Raw genomic sequence first — 23,549 nt, 5'->3', positions numbered from 1 at the left:
ACAAAAATACTGGCAAATATAATATAGATTATTTCAATTTATGGAGGTAACTACTGGAAGAGCTAAAATGAGACCTAAATGAAGGAGTGAAAAGTAGGTGGCTCAAGAAGTGGATTTCTAGAGACAGATTTGAGGGGAGAGGGACTTGCTTTTCATTCTAAACTCCTCTGCAGGGGCACCCAGGTGGCTCAGCCAGTTAAGCATCTACATTTGGCTCAGGTCATGATCCCAGGGTCCTGGGATGGAGTCCCACGTCGGGCTTCCTGCTCAGCAGGAATCTACCTCTCTCTTTCCACCTGCCTTTCCCTCAGCTCATGCTCTCTCTCACACACACTCTCTCTCAAATAAATAAATAAAATCTTAAAAAAAATAAATCACTCTGCATTTTTTATTTGTTAAGCATGTATAAGTTAAATTTTGATTAAAATATATAAGTTGATAACAAGAATATAGGCATGTGTGTAATATAGTCAAAACATGAATATATGTACTCATGATTACATGTGTGAGTAGGTATACATGAATATATGGTCAGTTAATGTTCACTTGGCATGTATTAAAATCTCAAGAAGCTAATATTTACAAATATGTCTATTTATATAGACAATAAGTGGTGCAATGGTGAATAAAGAGAAAACAAGGCACACTACTGAGAAGTTAATAGGAAGTAGCCTGTTGGGTTCACCCAAGTGAAATATTCTCACAAACCAGCTCCTGGAGAAACAAAAAATGATACGTCATGAATCTTCAGGATTACTTAAAAATAGTCAAAGACACGTTTTATTGAATGTCAAGGGCTTTGCATGCATGTGATACACACACACATGCATACACACATAATATATACAGGTATCTATTGAATAAGAGTGCCATCTCTGGATTTAGATTGCCTGGTTTTAAATCTCCCCTTGATCATTTAACAGCAGGGAAAATTGGGCAAATGATTTAATGTCTCTGCTCAATGTCGTCTTTTGGAAAATAAGGACACTAATATGGCTGTTAGGATGTTTAAATATGAAAAGCTACACAAAGTGCATGTTATATAGATTTTGTACATAGCAAGTGTTTAATAAGCATTAAGTGTTTTAATATTTACATATATAATGCATTTATTTTGTAAATATAATACTATACATATGCTATAATAAACATATACTTGTGCATATAAAAAGACTAGAAGGAAATGAACTGATGAATTGCTTATCTGATGGAGTTCTAGGTGATTTTGTTTCTTCTTTATACATTTCCGTAACAAATTTTCAACAAGGCACAGATTTTACATTTATAGTAAAGACTATAAATGTTAATTTTGTTAACTGAAATGTGATTTTTAGGCTAAAATATCAGAGGTTTTATGTGGTTGTTAGGAAGAATTTCCACCTAATGAAAGCTGTGAAATCTGAAAGACACTATTGGGTTTATGAGTTAAAAAAAGTGGAGAGAAACCTGAAACCTTTTCACTTGTATCAACCTATTTGAAAGGCAGAGAACAGATCTCAATTATCCAAGTCCTGTGGGAAGAAAAACGGTACTGTGACAATGTTTAAATGAACTAGTATTACTAAAGTTGTGTTTTATAACAGACACGTAATAACTTAAAAAAATGAGTGGGTTATTTTTACAAGGAGTTTTATTCTAATCATTCAATTTATAATATAGAAACAGGTGAGTGGAGAATTGTTTCCCTCACACTCAGTTCAATCTGGATATATACCAACCATGAATATTCAGAATTTATAAATTATATACTCCTTAGCATGGAGCAGTAACTGAAGAAAACAAACACAGGCTAATGACACAAGCCAAGGGCACTGTTAGAACTGGGTTTCTTGGTATTTTAAATGTAACTAAAATGGCCCTTATTTCCAATTATTTCTGTATTTCATATACTAGAAGTAATAATAATTACAATGTGAAAAGCAACTCAGGTTAATGTATAATTAAAAACCAAAAAGATAACCAGGTGAAGTAACTTTAGTAGTTATAACCTGTCACTCTGTACTGCAAAAAAAAATAATTGAATGCAAAGGCAATGACTAAAATTCTAGCTGGCTGAAATCAATTACTGGTTATTAGTCTGTGAACCATTGTGATACTAGCATAGCTATTCTCTTATCATCCTTGTATTTTGTAATAAGAATATTTGCCATCATTAAAACCGTTGACATATCTAATAGGATTTGTTGATCTGGGAAGAGTCATACATTATGCTTATATTTAATTTCTCAAGACTATTCTTTGGGGGTTTCATTTGTGCTTTATTTTTGAAAGTAGGATAGTAGAAGAAACATTAAACAAAAGCATCATGAGAAAAGAATCAGATAGAAATGAGACTTTAAAGAAAATCACTACAATTTGTGAGTGTGTGTATATATATATACACACACACTAGGTATACACCTATATATATATACACACATATACACCTAGTGCATATATATATATATTATATATATATAATATATATATATATGCATGTAGTCACACATACAAACACAATGACAGTGAAGGGATGGAGAAAAATGGCAACAGTGAAGGTGGCTTTGAGGTAAGATTATCAGTCTTTCACTTTCTTTGTTCTTTGTACTTTCATAGTTTCTAAATTTTCTACAATGAGCACATAGCTCAGCAACAACAATATATAACATATAAACAGAATGCTATATAATAGTGTTATATATAATATCTATAAAATATATATAAGTAATATAACTATATAACATATATGTATATATATATATACATATATATATACATATACATCTAAATTTAGCACACACTGGTTTGAATTTCCTACAGGAAACTGAAGCACAGTACATAAACAAACAACTTATAATCTAATCTCTATGGCCCATATGCATGTAAAATAAACTAAAATTAAAAGCATACATAACAAGCAACTGTTTTATGTTGTTAAAATTGTTTTAACAAAATTGGTGAGGAATCTCAGCAACATATACATAATTTATTTATACCTGAGTGATAATCTTTTCATTATACATATACTAGTAAAAAACAAATCCAGGCCACTCTTTTATAATTATAATACACATTAAATCTCTAGGGTTATTTTTAGCGAAGCAAAATTTAAAAAGAAAAAAAAAAGCACTTACTTTGGAGATATTGTCACAGTGTTCCTTGCCTGGGAAAGAGAGAAGTCAGAGGCATCTTTTCCAATAATTGTAGCATTATACACTAAGTGTTTCAAGCTTGAATTTTTCAGTAGAATCTATATTGAAGAAGAGAGTATACATAAGATCATGAATTTTAAAAATATATAATTTAGCACTTATTTTCATCAAAGCAAGTTATACACTTTAATCATGAAAATATTCCTAATGTGCACTAACTGGAGGAAAGCAGACTTCGTATTTAAAGATAACACATATATAGATAGTTTACCAGAATAGGCAAGGAGAAAGAGCTTTCAAGCTTTCAAGTAAGGAAATGACAGATGTAGAAACACCTGATCATCAAAGGTTTGAAATCCAAAGTTAGCAACTTGGATTTTGTTTTTACTGCGAAGGGAAATCTTTGGAGAATTTTAAACAGAGAACTTAGATAATCCAATTTACAAAAATACTACTCAGGCTGCTCAGTGTAGAAAGTATTATAAGGAATGTACATTTAAAAACAGAGGCCCAGGCTGAAAATGATGGTGGCCTTGACTTGAAGCAATAGTATAACATTGGGTTGGGTGTTCCTTTCTTTCTGATGCCAAGATAGGGAGGGTACTTGAGGACAAGTTAGAATATCTCATGAAAACTGTGAATATCCAAGTGTTTATGTAGAATATAATGGAAATTTAAGAAAAAACAGACACAGTGGAAAGATTCCAGGTTATCATGGAAAGTACTGACTCAGAGGAGGAAGATGACATGGGGAAAAATGCATGATTGGCCAAATAAGAGTGACAACAGGTGAGTGCAACTTACATAGCCCAAGAAGTATAGTCACAGAGATCGGAAGAGTCAACAATTAGCACCATGCATGATTATAGTGACTTACAGTGATAATGGTGACTTATACAGAATTTGGTAGATTTGTTAAAGATTAACTAGGGGCGCCTGGGTGGGTCTGTTAGTTAAGTGTCTGGCTCTTGGTTTCTGCTCAGGCTTTGATCTCAGGGTGGTGCAATTGCGCCCTGCATCAGGCTCCATACTCAGTGCAGAGAGTGCTTGAGATTCTCTGCCTCTCCCTCTCTATGTGTCCCTCCTCCTGCTCTTTCTCTCTACCTCTCTCTAAAATTAAAAAAAAAAAATCTTAAAAAAAAATAAAAGATTAAATTAACTAGTTTTATATTTCAATGAGAATTTTTGGTAACTACCAGGACAAGTACGTTGTTGCCAAAGAGTTTCTTCTATCTTTGGTTACACCAAGGAATTGGGGCTCTCATGTTGTTTACCTAATTGTGCATATCATTTATACTGGGGGCAAGACAAACCCAGTGTGTTATTTTTTATGTATGTATTTATGTATTTATGTATGAATTTGAAGTACTAGTAAATGATTTTAAGTTCCAGAGAACTAGTTTCTGTTTTCTGAAAGGAAATGTAGAAAATCACAAGGATTCTCTGTGAAATGTTTTTGTTTTATAGTCCTGGAACTTCCATAACTAGCTCTGAAATCTGAAAAAAGCCACTCATTCTCATTATGTCATATCCTATATATGACACAAAGGCATTGGGCTCACCTGTGGTCAGATTATTCCACCCAGGATTTCACATTGGGGTAGTAAGTGGCAAATGGGGACAAAGGAAATCTGTTCAAGGAAAGGAAAGAAAGCTTTGGAGCCTCAATTCCCCATGTGCATCTTTTGTAAGAATAGCTTATCTTTCACTATTTAATAGTTATCTTTAACTACTGTGTTTCTGTGTAAATTCTGCTTCAAAAAAGTAAGAAGAAAAGTTCAATTTCATTTTAAAAATACCTCAGAAAACCACACGATCTACATTTTTTTTCACTGATCACTATTTTTTTTACTGGTTCTAGGATTCTATGTTTCTATTAGTGACATATAGTTACACAAATACTTTTTCAATTCTAGTAGCCATTTCTTGAGATTCTTCTTTTTTCTAGAGTGATGAAAATGTTGATTAAAATACTCAACAACTGGCGGGGGGTGGGGGTGACTGGGTGGCGGGCACTGAGGTGGGCACTTGATGGGAAGAGCACTGGGTGTTATTCTGTATGTTGACAAATTGAACACCAATAAAAAATAAATTTATTTAAAAATAAAATAAAATACTCAACAACTTAAGCACTGCCATTTATGGTGTTGATGCATAGGGGCAAATTATGCCAAACGTTCTCAGCAATTTCCAAATCAGTGATTTTCTTAAATTAAATTTAAAATTAAAGCTTATTGTAATTGACAGTTTTTTGCATTCATATTTAATTTTTGTTGCCTTCAAAAGACATACTCTACATTTGTGGAAAATAAAAGCTGTATCTGTATAATTTCATCTATAATCTTTTTTTTTCTTTTCTTTTTTTTAAAGTAGGCTCCATGCCCAATGTGGAGCTTGAACTCAAGACCTGGAGATCAAGAGTTGGATGCTCTACCTACTGAGCCAACCAGGTGCCTGTCATCTATAATCTTAAGATATGAACATTATTTCTAGTAAAGAGCTAAATGTGGAAAGAACTGTTTCCATTTTAATTGCTTTAATTTGATTTTTAACATCACAATTAAAATTTATATTGAAACATTAGTTTCTGTTAAGTACTTTAAAAAATAATGACAATTAAATGGCATAAAGAAATACAAACACATGGACAGAATTAAAGAACTGGAATTAAACCTTACTATAATAAATCACTGCTTAATCTAATCCAGACTCCTCCTAGATTCTGCAGGCTTAATCAAAACATTTCTAACTCTTCAGAAATTTTATTTTGAAGTCAAAAGATCTCTCCAACATAATTACAGCTCCAGGCTTTGAGAATCATTGCAGTTAGGGAATTATCAGAGTAAATACTGTTGAAAAAACTTCCAAAGAGTTTTGTCTTTTTTTCTGACCAAAAAAAAAAAAAAAAGAAAAAAATCCTTAAAAGGAATCATATCTCAACGTATACTAAGAAAAAATAAGGAGAGGCTTTCCTCACCCTAAACTGAACCCTTTACATGTTGAGACAAGTACCTGATTTTCCCTGATTTTTAACTGAATCCTTACCAACCATCAATCATCTTGTCACAGAGGCTACATATTTATTCAGAGGCACAATTACAAATCAAAGATCACCAAGACATGTTTTTGAAGACCAAATATGGACAAGTTCTGCATCAAAAGTATAAAATCACATCCTCGCAACTAAATATGAGGAGGAATACATAGAATAGCCAAAGAAAAGGAATAGATATGATCTGACCAAAGAGGTAAAGTAACTTTTGTATGAAATAAGATTCTATCAGCCACTAGTGTCCTCAAAGAAAGGAGAGACCTATTAATCTAGTTGAAGATTTTATGAAAATTTGTAGAAGGAACAATCTGATATAAACATAAGCAATTTGAAGCTGTATGCTAGGAGTGCCTGGGTGGGTCAGTTGGTTAGGCATCATACTCTTGGTTACAGCTCAGGTCATGATCTCAGGGTCCTGGAGTTTAGACCTGAGCCAGGCTCTTTGCTTAGTGCAGAGTCTGCTTGTCCCTCTCCTTCCCCCTCTGCCCCTCACCCTTTTCTCTTTCCATCTCCCTTCTTCATGTGCATGCTCTTTCTCTCTCAAATAAATAAAATCTTTTAAAAAATCGGAAAGAATTTTAAAAATAAAAATTGTGTGCTAGAAGATATTTCACAAGTGTAAATATGAAACAAACAGCTTGAAAAACAAATTGAGGTCAATGGTCCTTGACAAGATATTTCTCCTTTTTTTTTTAAAGATTTTATTTATTTATTTGAGAGAGAGAGAAAGAGAGAGAGAGAGAGAGAGAACAAGCACAAGCAGGGTGAATAGCAGGCAGAGGGAGAGGGAGAAGTAGGCTTCCTACTGAGCAGGGAGCCAGAAGTGGGGCTCAATCTCAGGACCCCAGGATCATGACCTGAGTCTAAGGCAGATGCTTAACCGACATAGCCATCCAGATGCCTGACAAGATATTTCTCAAAGAGAACACTTCATAAATATAGACATACAGATTTGTTATTGTCATGGGACTTCAAATTTTATTTTCATTTTTGATTTTTTTCTGCATATTAAAAAATTCACTGTTATACATTTAGCAGCTCCTGCACATATAATATCCTTTAGTGGGAATTAGATGGTCCTGGTTTTTTCCTGAAGTTTTTCCTGAAAACTTTGATTTTCATTTCCCTTTCTATGTCCTCATCTGAATAAATTGAACTAGATGTGTAAACTGCTCCCTTATGGAAAGCTGAGTACATTCAGAACACAAGTTTACGCTCCTGGGGTCAGTCCCCTTGCACGTGAAATGCGTGTCAAGTACTTTGAGAAAATCTGCCCTTTGAAGTGCCTGACTTTTCATTTTCTACTTCCCCAAGCCCCACTCATCAAATGAATCATCTAGGAATCATCATTTCATTGCAGGTGATTACTATTATGCAAAAATTGTCTCTTTCATTCTGCTAAACCTTCTTTAGAAAAAGCAATATTTGCTAAGGCTTACTATATCATATTGATACTTTCGTTAATTTGGGGTTGGAAAAGAACTAACTAAAACCCCTGTGAAGTGTTTAACTCCACATATTTTGGCCCCAAATATATCCATACCTGTCTCAGCACGGTGTCATGTAGAGTACAATGAAAGGGCACCACCTTCTTGGGGAGATATGTCGGGAGCCTTTCATACATATAGACACAAAGCATGAGCATCAGGATTGGATTAGGGTCACAGATGTCCGTGGCCTAGTTTCAAAGAAAAGAAATATACATCAGAGAGGATATGTCAATGAAATATATAAAAAGGGCTAAGGCATAATACAGCAATTATTGAATTACTTTAACATATTTTTAAAATATTACTAATTGACATTGACACTGAACTGTAAACACAGTAAACAGAATATTGTTGTGAATCAGAAAAGCTTGACTCAGGTGTTAAAAGATGAATTAGATGTGTTCTCAGTATAACACTGACCTCACGGCCTCAAAGTCTTCACAAAAGCTTGTCAGAGATCATAAAAATATTAGGCACTAGAAATACTGACCGATGTGACTAAGACACTGCTCCTGATGCAAAGTACATAAACAGCAATAAAATAGAACAGAGAAGTAGACAAATTACTGAGGTAAAAGAAGGCAAGAACTTCAAGCAAAAGCTCAAGGGAGAAGGCAGCACAGGAGATGGCCTTGAAGAGTGCTTGGGTCTTAAATAGGTTGTGCCTGGGGTGCAGAAAAGGATGTTTTGCATCAGAAAGGCACAGAACTACAGTGCAAGGATATAGGGAAGTATAGTGTTTATTTGTTAAAGAAGTACAATTCGAATCATGTGTAAGGCAAGAAAGGCCAAGCACTGCGTGTAAAGACTAAGGAGCGCCAAGGCCACACTGTGGAGGGTGTCATCGATGCCAAGGTGAGGGACTTGATTTCTGAATGAGGAATAACACAAGAGCAACAATGCAGGCAGATCAGGTGGGGGTGGGGGTGGATAGGGAGTACTTTTTCTAGAACAAATTGTAATAGGTCAGAAAATGTAATCATACTGATAACCAAGGTAAATTAGTGATGGTTGCTGGAAAAGATTTGAGATAAAAGCCAGAATTGCAAAGGAATAATAGCAGGGACAATCAACATAGCCTGAATGTACACTGAATATAAAAAGTAGAGTCAGGAGCACCTGGGTGGCTCAGTCAGTTAAGCTGACTTAGGTCATGATCCCAAGGTCCAGGGATGGTGTCCTGGGATCAAGTCCCGCATCAGGCTTCCTGCTCAGTGGGGAGTTTGCTTCTCCCTCTCCCTCTGCCCCTTCTCCCCACCCGGCTTGTGCTCTCTCCTCAGTCAAATAAATAAATAAAATCTTAAAACCTAAAAAAAAAAAAAGTAGAGTCAGGAGTAGGAGGAAAGATTCTTTGTATCAGCTCATGTAGTATCTATGATGTCCTAGAAAAATGTGAAGGTCGTAGAGGAGAATTACTCATAGCAAAGAAGTATTGAGAATGGTCTAAGGCATGGATTAGAAGACATAAAACGCCGTTGACAGACAAACAACTCTGTCATTGTCAGTACACTTCTATAAAATGAACATCTAGTTAATGGCTCATATTCAAGTTAGTAACTGAAAATGATCCAGGTCTGGCTTGGAAATGCAAGTAGTGTGGGAGCCAAGGAGACCTAAGCCATTATGTGGAACTAATACACTTAACTCTGAAGTACAGCAGCAGTTCCCAGCAAATAAAAAAACAGCTCCTCTGATCATCTGCTGGTTCATATTCCTAAATACATTCTTTTACTTATTTGAAAGAATAGAAGAGTTTGTTGTTTTTTTTTTTCTTAAGATTTTATTTATTTATTCATGAGAGACACCGAGAAAGAGGCAGAGACATAGCAGAGGGAGAAGCAGGCTCCCTGTGGGGAGCCTGATGCAGGACTTGATCCTAGGACTCCGGGATCACGCTGAGCCAAAGGCAGACAGACTCTCAATCACTGAGCCACCCAGGTGTCCCTGTTGTTTCTTGTTTTGTCAATAAGCAGTAAGGCTAACCAATAAAGGTGCCTGAGTAGGAGATTTTTAGTAAAAAATAAAGGAGCTTTCTACCCTTCCTCGGCAGGGTAGAAAGCTGCTAGTGAGTATGATTTGAGGAAAACAGAAATACACCAAGACTCCAAAGTTACTCATCAGTATTCTGTGGTAGCACATTTCTTCATGAAATACAATGTTAGTCAACACGTGAAGGAAAAATAAAGATAAGAACAAACTAAAAAACTAAAAACTAAATACAGAGTTTAATTCTCACAAAGTGAAGACTATGGCTCTGCTGGGCTCTTTAGGATGGGCCTACCTATGAGTGGGATCAAAGAGGGCTGTGGGGCACCTGGATGGCTGTCAGTTAAGTGTTTGCCTCTTGATTTCAGCTCAGGTCATGATCTCAGGGTAGTGAGACAGAGCCCCAAATGGGACTCCATATTGGGAGTCTGCTGGAGATTCTCTCTCTCTGCCCCAACCCCATGGTCTCTCTTTCTCTCTCAAATAAATAAATAAATAAATATTTTTTAAAAAAGAGGGCTGTCTAAGGTGATGAGAAATGTGTTTGTTGGGGGAAGGGTAAGACTAGTGGCAGAACACTGTAGGCTCAAGTCTGAGGTCAATAAAAAGCCTTTTGAACACTTTTTTAGTGACTACAGCATAAAATATAGGTAACAATGTTACCTAGATAACAATATTACCTCATATAGGTAACAATATTATCTAAAATATAGGTAACAATATAGAATTATACCTAAAACTCATCTTTGAAAAATATATAATGGCATGAAAATGCAATACTTTAGAAATTAAAAAAATATGTTTATCTTAATGGGAAAATATATTTGAATATTAAGATATTAGACTGAAAAAAAAGAGAAAAGAGCATCCTTAACTTTCCTTATAAGTTTCGATGAAAATGACCTAAAGCAATTACACTTTAGTCGATCCTAGGCTCAAAAATCCAAATGTTAAAATAGGTTTATTATTATTATTATTATTTTAAGTTAGGTTTGTTTAAAAGAAGATTTCCTTGTGAAATATCTTTCAAAGATATAATCATTGCTTTCTCTATACAGGTCTAACCTAGAAGAACTTCAACTGTATTGGTCCATTTCCCACCAAAGAATTAAACAAAATAGGTCATAATAGAGAAAAATGCTGGAGTAGAAATCTGGTAAACCAAATTCCAGCCCTGCTACTACACAGTGCCATGATCTTGACTAAATCAATTGGTTTCCCAAGGCCTCAGTTTTTTCATCAGTAACAAGAAGAGGTGAAATAATGTCAACCTTTGTGGAGGATTTAATTTTCTATGACTTCAAGATATTACCAGCTTTTGTACTGGACACCAAATATAACTAGCAGTACCCACTGACATACTTTAATTCTACAGAGAACACTTGATTACTTTCTGCAAAGCAATTTTTTCCTTTCTTCTTCCCTAAGAATCCCAATTTTTGTGCCTGTTTCATTACTTTTATCAAACACTGGTTTGGCTACAAGCATGGAATGTAATTATGGCTAATGACACGTAACAGGAAATATGCAGTTAACCATTAGAAAAGGTTTACCTTATGGAAAAAGAGAAGTGAAAGATGAGGTGCTATTCAACTAGCCCCAAGAGTAACTGTATAGCAGTGTTACATGAGAATTTCAATAGAAATTTGGTGGTTATTAGTGCACACACCTAAAACAAAACCAGAGGCTGAGAAGGGCTGAGCAAAAATGAATCTCTAATAACTTTATTGAGTAACTGAGTGACTATTCCTATAATCTCCTAATGCCTGACTTAATCTAACATAAAATATTGAATTTATTTTTTAAAGATTTTATTTATTTATTCATGAGACACGCACAGAGAGAGGCAGAGACACAGGCAGAGGGAGAAGCAGGCTCCATGCAGGGCCTGATGTGGGACTCGATCTTGGCACTCCAGGATCACACTCTGAGCCGAAGGCAGACACTTGACCACTGGGCCACCTAGGTGTCCAAGAATTTGTTTATTTTTAAAGTACTTTCACTCCTGAATTGTTATTTAATGCTAAAAGCATCAAACTTGCTAAAAACAAGTTTTTTTTTTTTTTTTTTTTTTTTTTTTTTAGAGAAGGAGAGAAGAAGAGAGAGAGAAGGGGAGGGGGCAGGGAGAAAGAGAAGCTCAAGCAGTCTCCAAGCCCAGGGCTTGTGGCTTGATTCCCACAACCCCAAAATGATGACATGAGCCAAAATCAAGAGTCAGATGCTAAACAGACTGATCCACTCAGGAGCCCCAAAAGCAAATGAAAATTTTAAGAGAAAAGTCAAATTATCTATTCAACTTTAGCTCCCATCACTACTCAGTGAATTAGGTGTAGTACAATCTCTATAAATGTTATATTTATTTTCATATCCATTTCTTTACATGAGGGAATAAAAATATATTCTATACTGAGTCCAAATAATTCCCACTATATTTTTGCTTTAAATATAATGTATGTCATGAAAGAGAAGATATGTAAACAACTGTTATATTTCAAATGGCAAGATTCCACAACAGGACATAACACAGGTACAGAAACTTATCTAGCTGATTCCACAGCTGCAAAGAATATAATAAAGGAGAAACTTAAACATTAATAAATATTTTGAATTTCTTTGGTTTTAAATGTGAACCAGTGTTATGCATTGGCATTAATTCACTATTGCTTAATTTAATATTTTTGAATTTTGTGATTTAATGTGGTTGGTAAATTTAGGTTGGTAAAAAAAAGTTAAGGGATTGAAACTGGTTATTAAAAGCTTGATAATTATCAGTTAACTGTCAGTTTCTCCATTCATCAAATCTTTCTCTGCATTTTTATGCATTAGATATGCACATTTTAAAATATCGTTTGATTATACAATAAAATAAAAATTTTGAGTCAACATATCTGAGTAAATAAAAAAGTAAAGGAGAGGGCACCTGGGTGGCTCAGTCAGTTGAGTGTCTGCTTTTGGTTCTGGTCATAATCCCAGGGTCCTAGGATCCAGGGTCCTGGGATCAAGTCCCACATTGGGCTCTCTGCTCTGTGGGGAGCCTGCCTCTCCCTCTGTTGTTTCCCTCTCTCTTTCCCTAACTCTCATGAATAAATAAATAAAATCTAAGGAAAAAAAAGCAAAGGAGAGAATCACAACGTATAATGATTTATTTTGTCCAAACAAAAATATTTAAGTTTCTTTTGAGTCTGATCAAATTCTCAAGGGCCACCTTGAACACCAAATGTCTCCTGTAACTCTTCTTGGTTCCCTTAACCAGAATGATTTCTGTCCCTTTTGATTCCTATAGCACATTGCTTCTATGTATACTATGGCATTCACTATCTTCTTTGCATCAGATTTTTTTTTTTTTGTGAACTGGTCACTATTAATAACATCTTTGAAGGCATGATTGTGGTTTAATCATATCTGTACCACTTACAGGGTCTATCTAGTGTCTTTTCTGGAGGATACTCAGTTTGTTGAATTCATGAGAACTACAGTATTTTTACTCTTTCAAACCAAAGTCTTTCATTGAAGTTTATCTCTAAAACTCTCTTATAAAAGAAATCTCTAGCCAAAATCCTAAAATACAGTTTCTCTTTACACCTACATCAATATAAAAGAAGGTAAATGTCAGACCTGAAACAAAGTGACTTTAACATGCAAGTGACTTTCATACAAGGAAAAAGCAAATCATTATGAAATGTCATTTTTTCCAGCAGGTGTGAGGAACAGCTTTATACCAAGCCATATGTGGGCACTGGCATCATCAATGTCTCTTGTGTCATGGAACAGAAAACTCAGTTAGCTGTAATGGTCTTTCTCCCATGTCCTTCTTTTGTGACTGTTCACAAGGTCTAGCAAACCTCAAATGTTTCCTATATCAACTTATTATTTTAAGTTCCCAAATGACATGAGTAGAGAAAATATCTTCCTCTTTGACCAACTGAAATTATATTTTGTTTGGTCTATGATCCCTCTCCTATGAGTCCTTTCCAATCATAGTTGTTAAGAACAAATACCTTTATTCCCATTATACCACATAATTCTGACTTTTTATGCTGATATCCAATATCCCAATATATATCTATATTGATTTTTCTAATCTCGAAATTCAACTAAGGCACTCTCTTCACAGAATTTCCTTAATGTATGTCATGTATTACATTTGACATGCTGTTTACTCCATATCCTCTGAGTAAACAACTTCGTCTCTTACCACTACCAGTCCAAATCCAATCTACCTTCAAGACCCCAAATAAGTCCTGCCTTCTCTACAAAATCTTTGGTGGATCCATCTAGATCATATTGATCTCTTCCCTTATCTGAATTTTATACTTTGTTTTTTTGCATACACCGACAATTGCATGAGTAGAATGTTTTTTATCAATGACTATGCACATATCTTGATAATTCAATGATTTTGTATATTCTTCAAAGTAAGAAATTATTTATTTATTTTTTAAAAATTATTTACTTGAGAGACAGAGAGAAACAATGACCTTGAGGGGTTGAACAGAGGAAGAGGGAGAAAGAAACTTAAGCAGACTCCATGCTGAGCAGAGACCCTGACATGGGGCTCAATCTCACCACACTGAGATCAGGATGAGCCAAACCCAGTGGGGTGCTCAAGCAACTGCACCACACAGGCGCCCCAAGAAATAATTTGTTATACTATTTCATTACTCTAACAAAGGGCTCAAAACTGTAAGCATATAATGATTATTGCTATTGAGGACTTGATGTGAAAGGCCAGGTGGAATTATAATGTGAAGATCCAAATATAATAATGTATATTGCCATTCTCATCTCAACATGAATATTTATTTTAAAACCAAAATGAAAAGTTGTCTTTTTAGCTACTAAATTAAAAAATGATAATACATCTATATTCAAAGAAGTCTGCTCCTTTCATTCAATTTTAGAGCTTGGGTAGTGCTACTAAATCACTCAAGCTTCATTCTCGGGGTTTAAGAAAACTGGACAAATCACTAGAACTATTTTCTTATCATGCACAGTTAGATATACATAATTATATATATTTAGAAATATCCAGTAGATTTCTATGAAGTCATATTTCAAATTCCACATTTTAGCTACATCCTACAAAAAGACTGCTCAATTTAGATTTAAAATATATGAACAAAGGAATGTTAAAAGGAGTCAACTAACATTTTTACATTTTTCCAAAGAAGACATACAAATAACCAATAGGTACATGAAAAGTTGTTCAGCATCATTAAGCATGAAGGAAATGTAAATCAAAACCACAATTAAATATTACCGCACACCTGTTAGAATAATTACTATCAAAAAGAGGAGAGATAAAGTGTTGGCAAGGATGTAGAGTAAGGGGAATTTTTGTATGCTGTTGGTGGAAATGTGCCTTGTTATAGCCATTATGGGGAACAGTATGGGATTCCTCTAAAATATTAAAAACAGAACTACTATACAGTCCAGTAACCCTATTTCTGGGTATATATCCAAAGGAAATGAAATCAGCATCTCGGAGATATCTACACTTCCATGTCCAACTGCAACATTATTCACAATATAAAAGATATGGAATAACCTCTCCGTCAGTGGATAAATGAGTAAAGAAAATGTGGTATATACTCACAATGGGATATTTAGTCATAAAAAAGAATGAAATCTTGTTGCTTGTGATAACATGGAAGAAACCAAAGGACATTATGCTAAACAAAATAAGCCAGGCACACTAAGACAAGTATTTTATGATTTCAATTGTATGTGAAATCTAAAAAAGTCAAACCCATGTAATCTGAGAGTAGAAAGATAGTTGCCACAGGAGGGGGATGGAGGAAATGAGGAAATGTTGGATCTTAAGTGTTCTCATCACAAACACATACACATACTCACACACACAAAATGGTAACTATATGAGGTGATGGATGTGTTAATTAACTCGATTGTGGTAATCATTTCACATTGTGTATATACACACACACACATATATGTATAAATCATCATATTGTATACATACAAAATCACATTGTACAAACTAAATATACATTATTTTTATTTGCCAATCATACCTAATAAAGCTGGAAAAATATGAAAAGAAATTTACATGTATGGAATATGTGATACATAGGCACTCACCTGTATGTCCATGTCAAAGCCAATTTCACGAAGTACATTCACAATAATCAGGCAATTGTGCAGATATTGTTCAGAACTTTTTGGTTGTGTGTACATTTTTACTAAATGAGACTCAATCTGGAAAAGACAACAATCAAATCTTTTAGTGATAAAATAATAAAAATTACCGCTTTTTAACTGTTCTTTTTTAGTTCAGCAAAGAATCATTTAAATATTAACATCTGTCAGTAGTAAATTATTTTAATCAAAATACCAGAATAAACAAAAAGGGAATGCTGGCCATTCAGATTCAAGTGTAACTTAAATTAAAATATTGAAAAGAATCAGTTTATAAAAAATACTTTGAGTTTTAATTACTAAGTTCTTTTTTTTTTTTTACAACACACATTTTCTTTATTCATAAATGAATCGGACTCTAACAGAGTCTATCTTGGCTTCCTTCTCTTCTGTCTCCCTTCTCTCAATACCTTCCTTGAGCTTCCTGGAATCACCCCAAATATACTTCTGTTCACATTCCTGGGTGGAAATCTACGGTCTCCTTTCTCTTCACACCCCAGAGTTCCTTCTCTTGTTCCAAAAAGATGACCAGATCTGGCTTCCAAACAACAAGACCCACGAAGAGGAGGTGTCCGTGGTTCTCTAACATCACATCCCTGTACAGTTCCCGCTGAGTGTGGTTCAGGCATCCCCACTCCTCCTGAGAGAATTCTATGGCCACATCCCTGAATGTCAGCAGTCCCTGAGAACTGGCCATTTCTTCTTCTTTCACTCTGTCCTCTAGATTTCTTTCTCAGAAGAGATTCATGGAGAAATCCAAGTTCTTTTTTTTTTTAAGATTTTATTTATTTATTCATGAGAGAAACACAGAGAGAGAGAGAGAGAGAGAGGCAGAGACATAGGCAGAGGGAGAAGCAGGCTCCAGGCAGGAAGCCCGATGTGGGACCCGATCCCGGGACCCCAGGATCACGCCTTGAGCCAGAGGCAGAGGCTCAATCGCTGAGCTACCCAGGCATCCCAAGTTCTTCTTTCAAATAATAGAAGACCATTCCTCATTAAACCGACACTTACCAAAAATGGACAATAGGCTCCCAACTGTGTCGCAAAAACAAGGCCATCTAAAAGGTCTCTGTCAAAATTTACTATCCATCTCTCAGATGGAATAACTCCTGTTCCAAAAAAGAGAGTAAATATAACATTAGTTTTACTTTTCTAAAAAGATCCTTTACAGTATCTGTCTGAAGATATTCTGATCTTGTCACTATATGATACAGAAGGTATTTAAAAATGACAAACATTATAGAAAAAAAATGCTTTCAAAATCATTCCCATTGTGGAGACCTTTAGTGCCTAGTTCAAACACAAAGGAAAACAACATATGTCTATCTTTATTTCACTGGTTTTCAAGGAATCACTGATCCTTAATAGGTTTTCTCCCAAAGTGACATACAAAAGAATAAATAAATGATCTGGAATTTTCTATTCCTTCAAAAGGAAAATGGATTGATGAATAAAGGACAATGGGGAAAATTTTAAAAAAAAAAGGAAAAAGTATGTCTTATGGAATTTGAGTAATAGTTTAAAAAATTTTGTCTTTGCTTAGAAAAGAAAAAGTGTAGTATTTTGGGGAAAAAAACAAAATTTAAACCTCCAAACAATAATAAGAGAATATGAAAAACTATATGCCAACAAATTGGACAACCTAGAAGAAATGGATAAATTCCTAGAAACATATAAATCACCAAAATTGATTCAGGAATTAATAGAAAATTTGAACAGACTGATCATCAGCAAAGAAATTGCTGCAAAGAATTTTTGAATACTCCCAACAAACTAAAGTCCAGGACCAGATGGCCTCACAGGTGAATTCTACCAAATATTGAAAGAAGAGTTAATATGTATTCTTCTCAAATTATCCCAAGCAATAGAAAAGGAAGGAAAACTTCCAAATTCATTCTATGAAGCCATCATTACTCTAATATTAAAACCAGAAAATGACACCGTGAAAAAAGAGTACAGGCCAATACCTCTGATGAAGACAGATGCAAAAATCCTCAATAAAATACTAGCAAATGAAATCCAATAATACATTACAGAAATCATTCACCACAATCAAGTGGGATTTATTCCTGGGTTACAAGGGTAGTTCAATATTCTTAAATCAATCAATGTGATATATCCCATTAATAACTGACAGGATAAGAACCATATGATTCTTTCCATAGATGCAGACATAGTATTTGACAGAGTACAATACCCATTCATGACAAAAACCATCAACAAAGTAGGTTAGAGGGAACATACTTCAACATAATTAAGGCCATATGTAAGAAACCTACAGTAGCTAACATGATCCTCAATGGGGGAAAAAAAAAACCTTTTCCATCAACATGAGGAATAAGATAAGGATATCCACTCTCACTGCTTCTATTTAACATAGTGCTGGAAGTCCTAGCCACAGCAATCAAACAACAAAAAGAAATAAAAAGCATCGAAATCAATAAAGAAAAAGTAAAACTTTCCCTATTTGCAGATGACATGATACTATATATAGAAAACCCAAAAGACTCTACCAAGAATCTGCTAGAACTGATAAGTAAATTCAGTAAAGTTGCAGGATACATAATTAATCTACAGAAAGCAGTTGCATTTCTATAAACTAATAATGAAGTAGCAGAAAGAAAAATTAAGGAATCAGTCTCATTTACAATTGCATCAAAAGTAATAAGATACCCAGGAATAAACATATCCAAAGTGGTAAAATGCTTGTGCTCTAAAAATTATAAAACACTGATGAAAGAAATTGAGGATGATGCAAAGAAATGGAAAGACATTCCATGCTCATGGATTAAAAGAACAAATATTGTTAAAACATCTATACTACCCAAAGCAATCTGCACATTTAATGCAATCCTTATCAAAATACCAATAGCATTTTTCGCAGAGCTAGAACAAGCAATCCTAAAATCTGTGTAGAACCACAAAAGACCTCAAAAAGCTAAAGTAAGCTTGAAAAAGAAAAGCAAAGCTGGAGGCATCACAATTCTGAACTTCAAGTTATATTACAAAGCTAGTAGTGGCACACAGCATGGTACTGGCACAAAAATAGACATAGATCAATGGAACAGAATAGAAAACTCAGAAATGAACCCAAAACTACTTGGCCAGTTAATCTTTGACAAGGAAGGGAAGAATATCCAATGGGAAAAGGACAGTGTCTTCAACAAATGGTGTTGGAAAACTGGACAGCAACATGCAAAGGAAACTGGACCACTTTCTTACACTATACATAAAAATAAATTCAAAATGAATTGAAGATCTATATGTGAAACCTAAAACCACAAAAATCCTAGAACACAGGCAGCAACCTCTTTGAAATTGGCCATAGAAATTTCTTTCTAGATATGTATCCTGAGGCAAGAGAAACAAAAGCAAAAATAAACTATTGGGACTACATCAAAATAAAAATCTTCTACACAGCAAAGGAAACAATCAACAAAACTAAAGGGTAACCTACTGCATGGGAGAAGATACTATCAAATGACATATCTGATATAGGGTTAGTATTCAAAAAGTATAAAGAACTTATATAACTCAATATATAATTCAATGAAAAGATGGGCAGAAGACATGAATAGACATCTTTCCATGTAAATAGCAGCATTATTTGCAATATCCAAAATGTGGAAGCAGCCCAAGTGTCCATCAATTGATGAATGGATGAAGACGATGTGGTATATACATACAATGGAATTTTATTCAGCCATGAAAAAGAATGAAATCTTGTCATTTGCAACAATGTGGATGGAGCTGGAGAGTATAATGCTGAGAGAAATAGGTCGGTTAAAGAGGGATAGGTGCCTTATAATTTCACTATTGTGTGGTATATGAGAAACAAAAAAAAATGAGCAAAGGGAGAAAAGAGAGAGACAAACCAATAGGCAGATCCTTGATCATAGAAAACAAACTAGTGGTGGCAGGGGGATGGCAGGGGTTAGGGAGATACATATGATGAGGATTAAAAAGTAGTACGCTTGTGATGAGCACTGGGTGATACACGGAGTTATTGAATTTCTGTTGTACACTTAAAACTAGCATAACACTGTACGTTAAGCAACTGGGATTAAAATAAAAACTTAAAAAGAAATCAAAGCCAAAACCAAAAAACAAACAAAAAAGTTTCCAAAAGGACCTAGATTCTTATAGGTTTGAGATGATGTCTTGTCTGAAAACAAGGGGAAAAATGGCTATCTTCCTAAGTCCTTGCAAATTCTTTGTTTCTCATTTTCTGTGAATAAGAAACTACGACAGGATATCTTCATGATATGTATATTAATTTCACAAATCAAGATTACTGTACATCTGAGGTGTCTGGTTGACTCAGTTGATTAAGCATGCAACTCTTGATTTAGGCTCAGGGTTGTGAGATTGAGACCCATGTCAGGCTCCATGCTGGGTGTAGAGCCTGCTTGAGAGATTTTCTCTCCATCTCCCTCTGCCCTTATCCCTACCCCCCACCCTCCACCTCCCTCTTGCATGCACTCACATGCTCTCTCTCTCTAAAACAAGAAAAAAAAAAGATTGCTTTACATCTGGTACTGGAAGACTAATTTCTCTGGAACCACTGATGTTCTTGATACTTCACAAAAATAGTACCTGGTATTTTTTCATCTGAGATACTACAACATTGAACAATTCTGTGGGATTTCTTTTTTTTTTTAATTTTTATTTCTTTATGATAGTCAGAGAGAGAGAGAGAGAGAGAGAGAGAGATAGAGACACAGGCAGAGGGAGAAGCAGGCTCCATGCACCGGGAGCCCGACGTGGGATTCGATCCCGGGTCTCCAGGATCGCGCCCTGGGCCAAAGGCAGGCGCTAAACCGCTGCGCCACCCAGAGATCCCCTTCTGTGGGATTTCTATAGCACGATATTGCAGAAACAGTCTAGCAAACAAAGATCACTAGAAATTTTCAGCTAATGCATAGCAAAGAACTATATATTTCAAAGTATTTTTTTTGCTGACAAAGACTTATAAATAACTATATCTGATATATAATGTGATGCAATCAAAGTAATGAGTTCAAAATGCACATTTCTGGCAGGCTGGATGTTTATAACCTAAAAGTGCTTCTCTTAACATTTATGTGCCACCTATGGCTTTTAATAAAAGCAAAGGGTCTCACATTTTTCTAAGAACTGTAAGCAAATCTAACTTTAATCTGAAAAAGGCAATTTACTAGTCTTTCAAGTTGATGGTGAACCGGACAGTATTTGATATAGGCAATGATCTCTAAACATCCCAATATCATCTTGTATTATTAAAGAGACAGAAATTCCCCTAAAAATGTTCAACATCTTGTTGAGGATAGGTCACATCTGTAACAAGAAAACAAGTAATGAAAAATCTCCTAACTGAAAGCTAATAGATAGATTACAATATAACAATAACTGTTACGCTGTTACTTCTAACTCCACCAACTGCAATACAGCACCACAGGACTCATTATGAACTTCCCCTTTCCTTATTTCTAACTCGGTTCTTCAATACTGAAAAGCCTGGCTCTCATTACCAACAACATATTTACTTATTTGTTCAACACTAGTATACATATAAAGCAATTACCATATTGCTATGGTAAATAACATGTATAATTATATATATATATATACACATATATATATTTTATTATTGCAAATTCCAATTGTTTACTGCCACTATATGGAAACAGTATTTTTATATACTGATTATTTATCAAACTACAACCATAACAAACTCTATACTAATCCTAGGATGTTTTTTGTAGATGCTTTGGGATTTTCTACTTGACTGTCATATTGAATTCCAGCCCCTTTCTCAAGGGTAGAGGTGATTTGTTGTTGTAGTTATTATTATTCAGTTTCTTTTTATAGCTGCAATGAGTTTTCATCACTGCCCTGAAGATGACTGTATGTGTGGTCCTTCTTCCTATTTATTAATGTTTTTTGTTCTATAGGGAATAGAGAAGTTGGGCAAGTTGCTTGCCCCTCCCCCCAGGTCTACACTATGAGGAACACATTCTCCAGACTCACTCCTCAGTCATGTCTGTGAGCAACCAGAGAGGTTTGTGGTGTAAAGCTCTGTAAGACATGCAAACTTTCTCTATTGCTGAGGCCCCTAGGACTTCACGCTCTCACTAGTGTATACTTGGTCTCTACCAATTCACTAGCCACCTAACTCAACTCTTCTTATCAGTCTCCAGCTGTCTCTACCACAAGTAGATAATTACTATCATCTAATTTCTTCCTGTAAACACCTCATCCTTCTTGGACTTCAGGGTACTTTGTTGTCCTACAGCCTTAGCTTCCCAGGAGAGCTTAATGCATTTGGGGATTTGCTATTTAAATGGTATTTGCTGTTGTTTTGTATATGTTTTTGTTGTAATTTTAAGGGTGGTAGCTAAAGGTCTTTCCAGTCCTCTATCTCCCTGAGTGCAAAACCAGTGGCACCTATTGGTGTTCAGTCCACTACAACTTTGGAGCTGCTGTGTTATTTCTTAAACAGCAGTTGGCATGAATTATTGCTGTTCAAACATGGCTCTCTGTGCAAAGAGAATGGCAATAATCCTCCAAAACAGTGTTGAGAAGTAAAAACCACACTTCTCTGATCTGATCCCACACCTATAGTCTATCATTCACAAGAAGGCTGCATACAAGCCTCCACCAGTTTACCACAACCTTAGGTATATCAAGGATTTTCTCTGCTTTTTTGTTAATTCCTTTGATCTAGGCTACTCTCTTTTGTATACTCCAAGATTTTGCTACCCAAAGTGTGCTATGTGAATCAGCAGCACCTTTATCAACTAGAAGTTTGTTATGAATGCAGGATTTCAGGTCCCACTTAAAACCTACTGAAATATAAAAAGTTTAGCAAAATCATTTTTTTATTTTAAATTTTAATTTAGAAGTTGTATTTTACCTGTTTATACATTACATTACTTCAAATATTCAGAAATATTAAAATACTCCTAGTGTTATGAATTAGAGATATAACTGCTAAACATAAAACTGAATCATTTTATGCATTAAAGCAATAAGTGCACATATTATGCTTATGAATAGCATAATAATTATTTAAATTGGGCACTTGGGATGGCTCAGTTAGTTACGAATCTGCCTTCAGTTAAGGTCATGATCCTAGAGTCCTTAGATCAAATCCTGCATCAGGCTCCCTGCTCAGCAGGAAGTTTGCTTCTCCCACTGCTCTTTTTCCCTGCTTATGAGCTCTCTCTCTCAAACAAATAAATAAAATCTTAAAAAAAATTATTTAAGTTACATTTTAGGTGATTAAAACAGTACATTTTTAGAACAGCTTTATTGATATATAACTCATATAACATAAATTTTATCCAATTCAACTGTCCAATTCATTAAATTATTTAATATATTTATAGAGCTGTGAGATCATCACCACTATTTAATTTTAGCATAATTTTATCAACACATAAAGAAGCCTCATACTCATTAGCTATCATTCCCCATTTCCCTCTTCCCTCACTCACTGGAAAAAAACAAACCTACTTTCAATCACTATGGATTTGCTTATTCTAAACACGTCAGAGAAATGGAATCAAGATATGTGTCCTTTTGTGTTATGGCTTCTTTTACTTAGCATAATGTTTTCAAGGTTCATCCATGCCTTAGCATGTATCAGTGCTTTGTTTCTTTTCATAGCTTAATAACATTCCATTTTATGACTATATATATACCACATTTTGTTTATCTATTCATCAGTTTATTGGCATTTGGGCTGCTTCC

The 23,549-nt window shown here is 34.8% G+C and overlaps 1 protein-coding gene across 1 annotated transcript in view; it reads right to left on the bottom strand.

Annotated features, from left to right (window-relative positions):
* CFAP47 (cilia and flagella associated protein 47) overlaps positions 1-23,549 on the bottom strand; it is a 491,966-nt gene that overhangs the window by 260,236 nt on the left and 208,181 nt on the right. The window contains exons 34-37 of the mRNA XM_055338249.1: positions 16,827-16,924; positions 15,759-15,875; positions 7,727-7,861; positions 3,114-3,229 (exon numbers count right to left, since the gene is read on the bottom strand). Coding sequence (XP_055194224.1) covers positions 3,114-3,229; positions 7,727-7,861; positions 15,759-15,875; positions 16,827-16,924 — 466 coding nt within the window. The remainder of the gene's footprint in view (positions 1-3,113; positions 3,230-7,726; positions 7,862-15,758; positions 15,876-16,826; positions 16,925-23,549) is intronic.

Source organism: Nyctereutes procyonoides, unplaced genomic scaffold (genome assembly GCF_905146905.1).
Source record: "Nyctereutes procyonoides isolate TBG_1078 unplaced genomic scaffold, NYPRO_anot_genome, whole genome shotgun sequence".
NCBI lineage: Eukaryota > Metazoa > Chordata > Mammalia > Carnivora > Canidae > Nyctereutes > Nyctereutes procyonoides.
The sequence above is the reverse complement of the archived record's forward strand: the minus strand, read 5'-3'. Positions and strand labels throughout refer to the sequence as shown.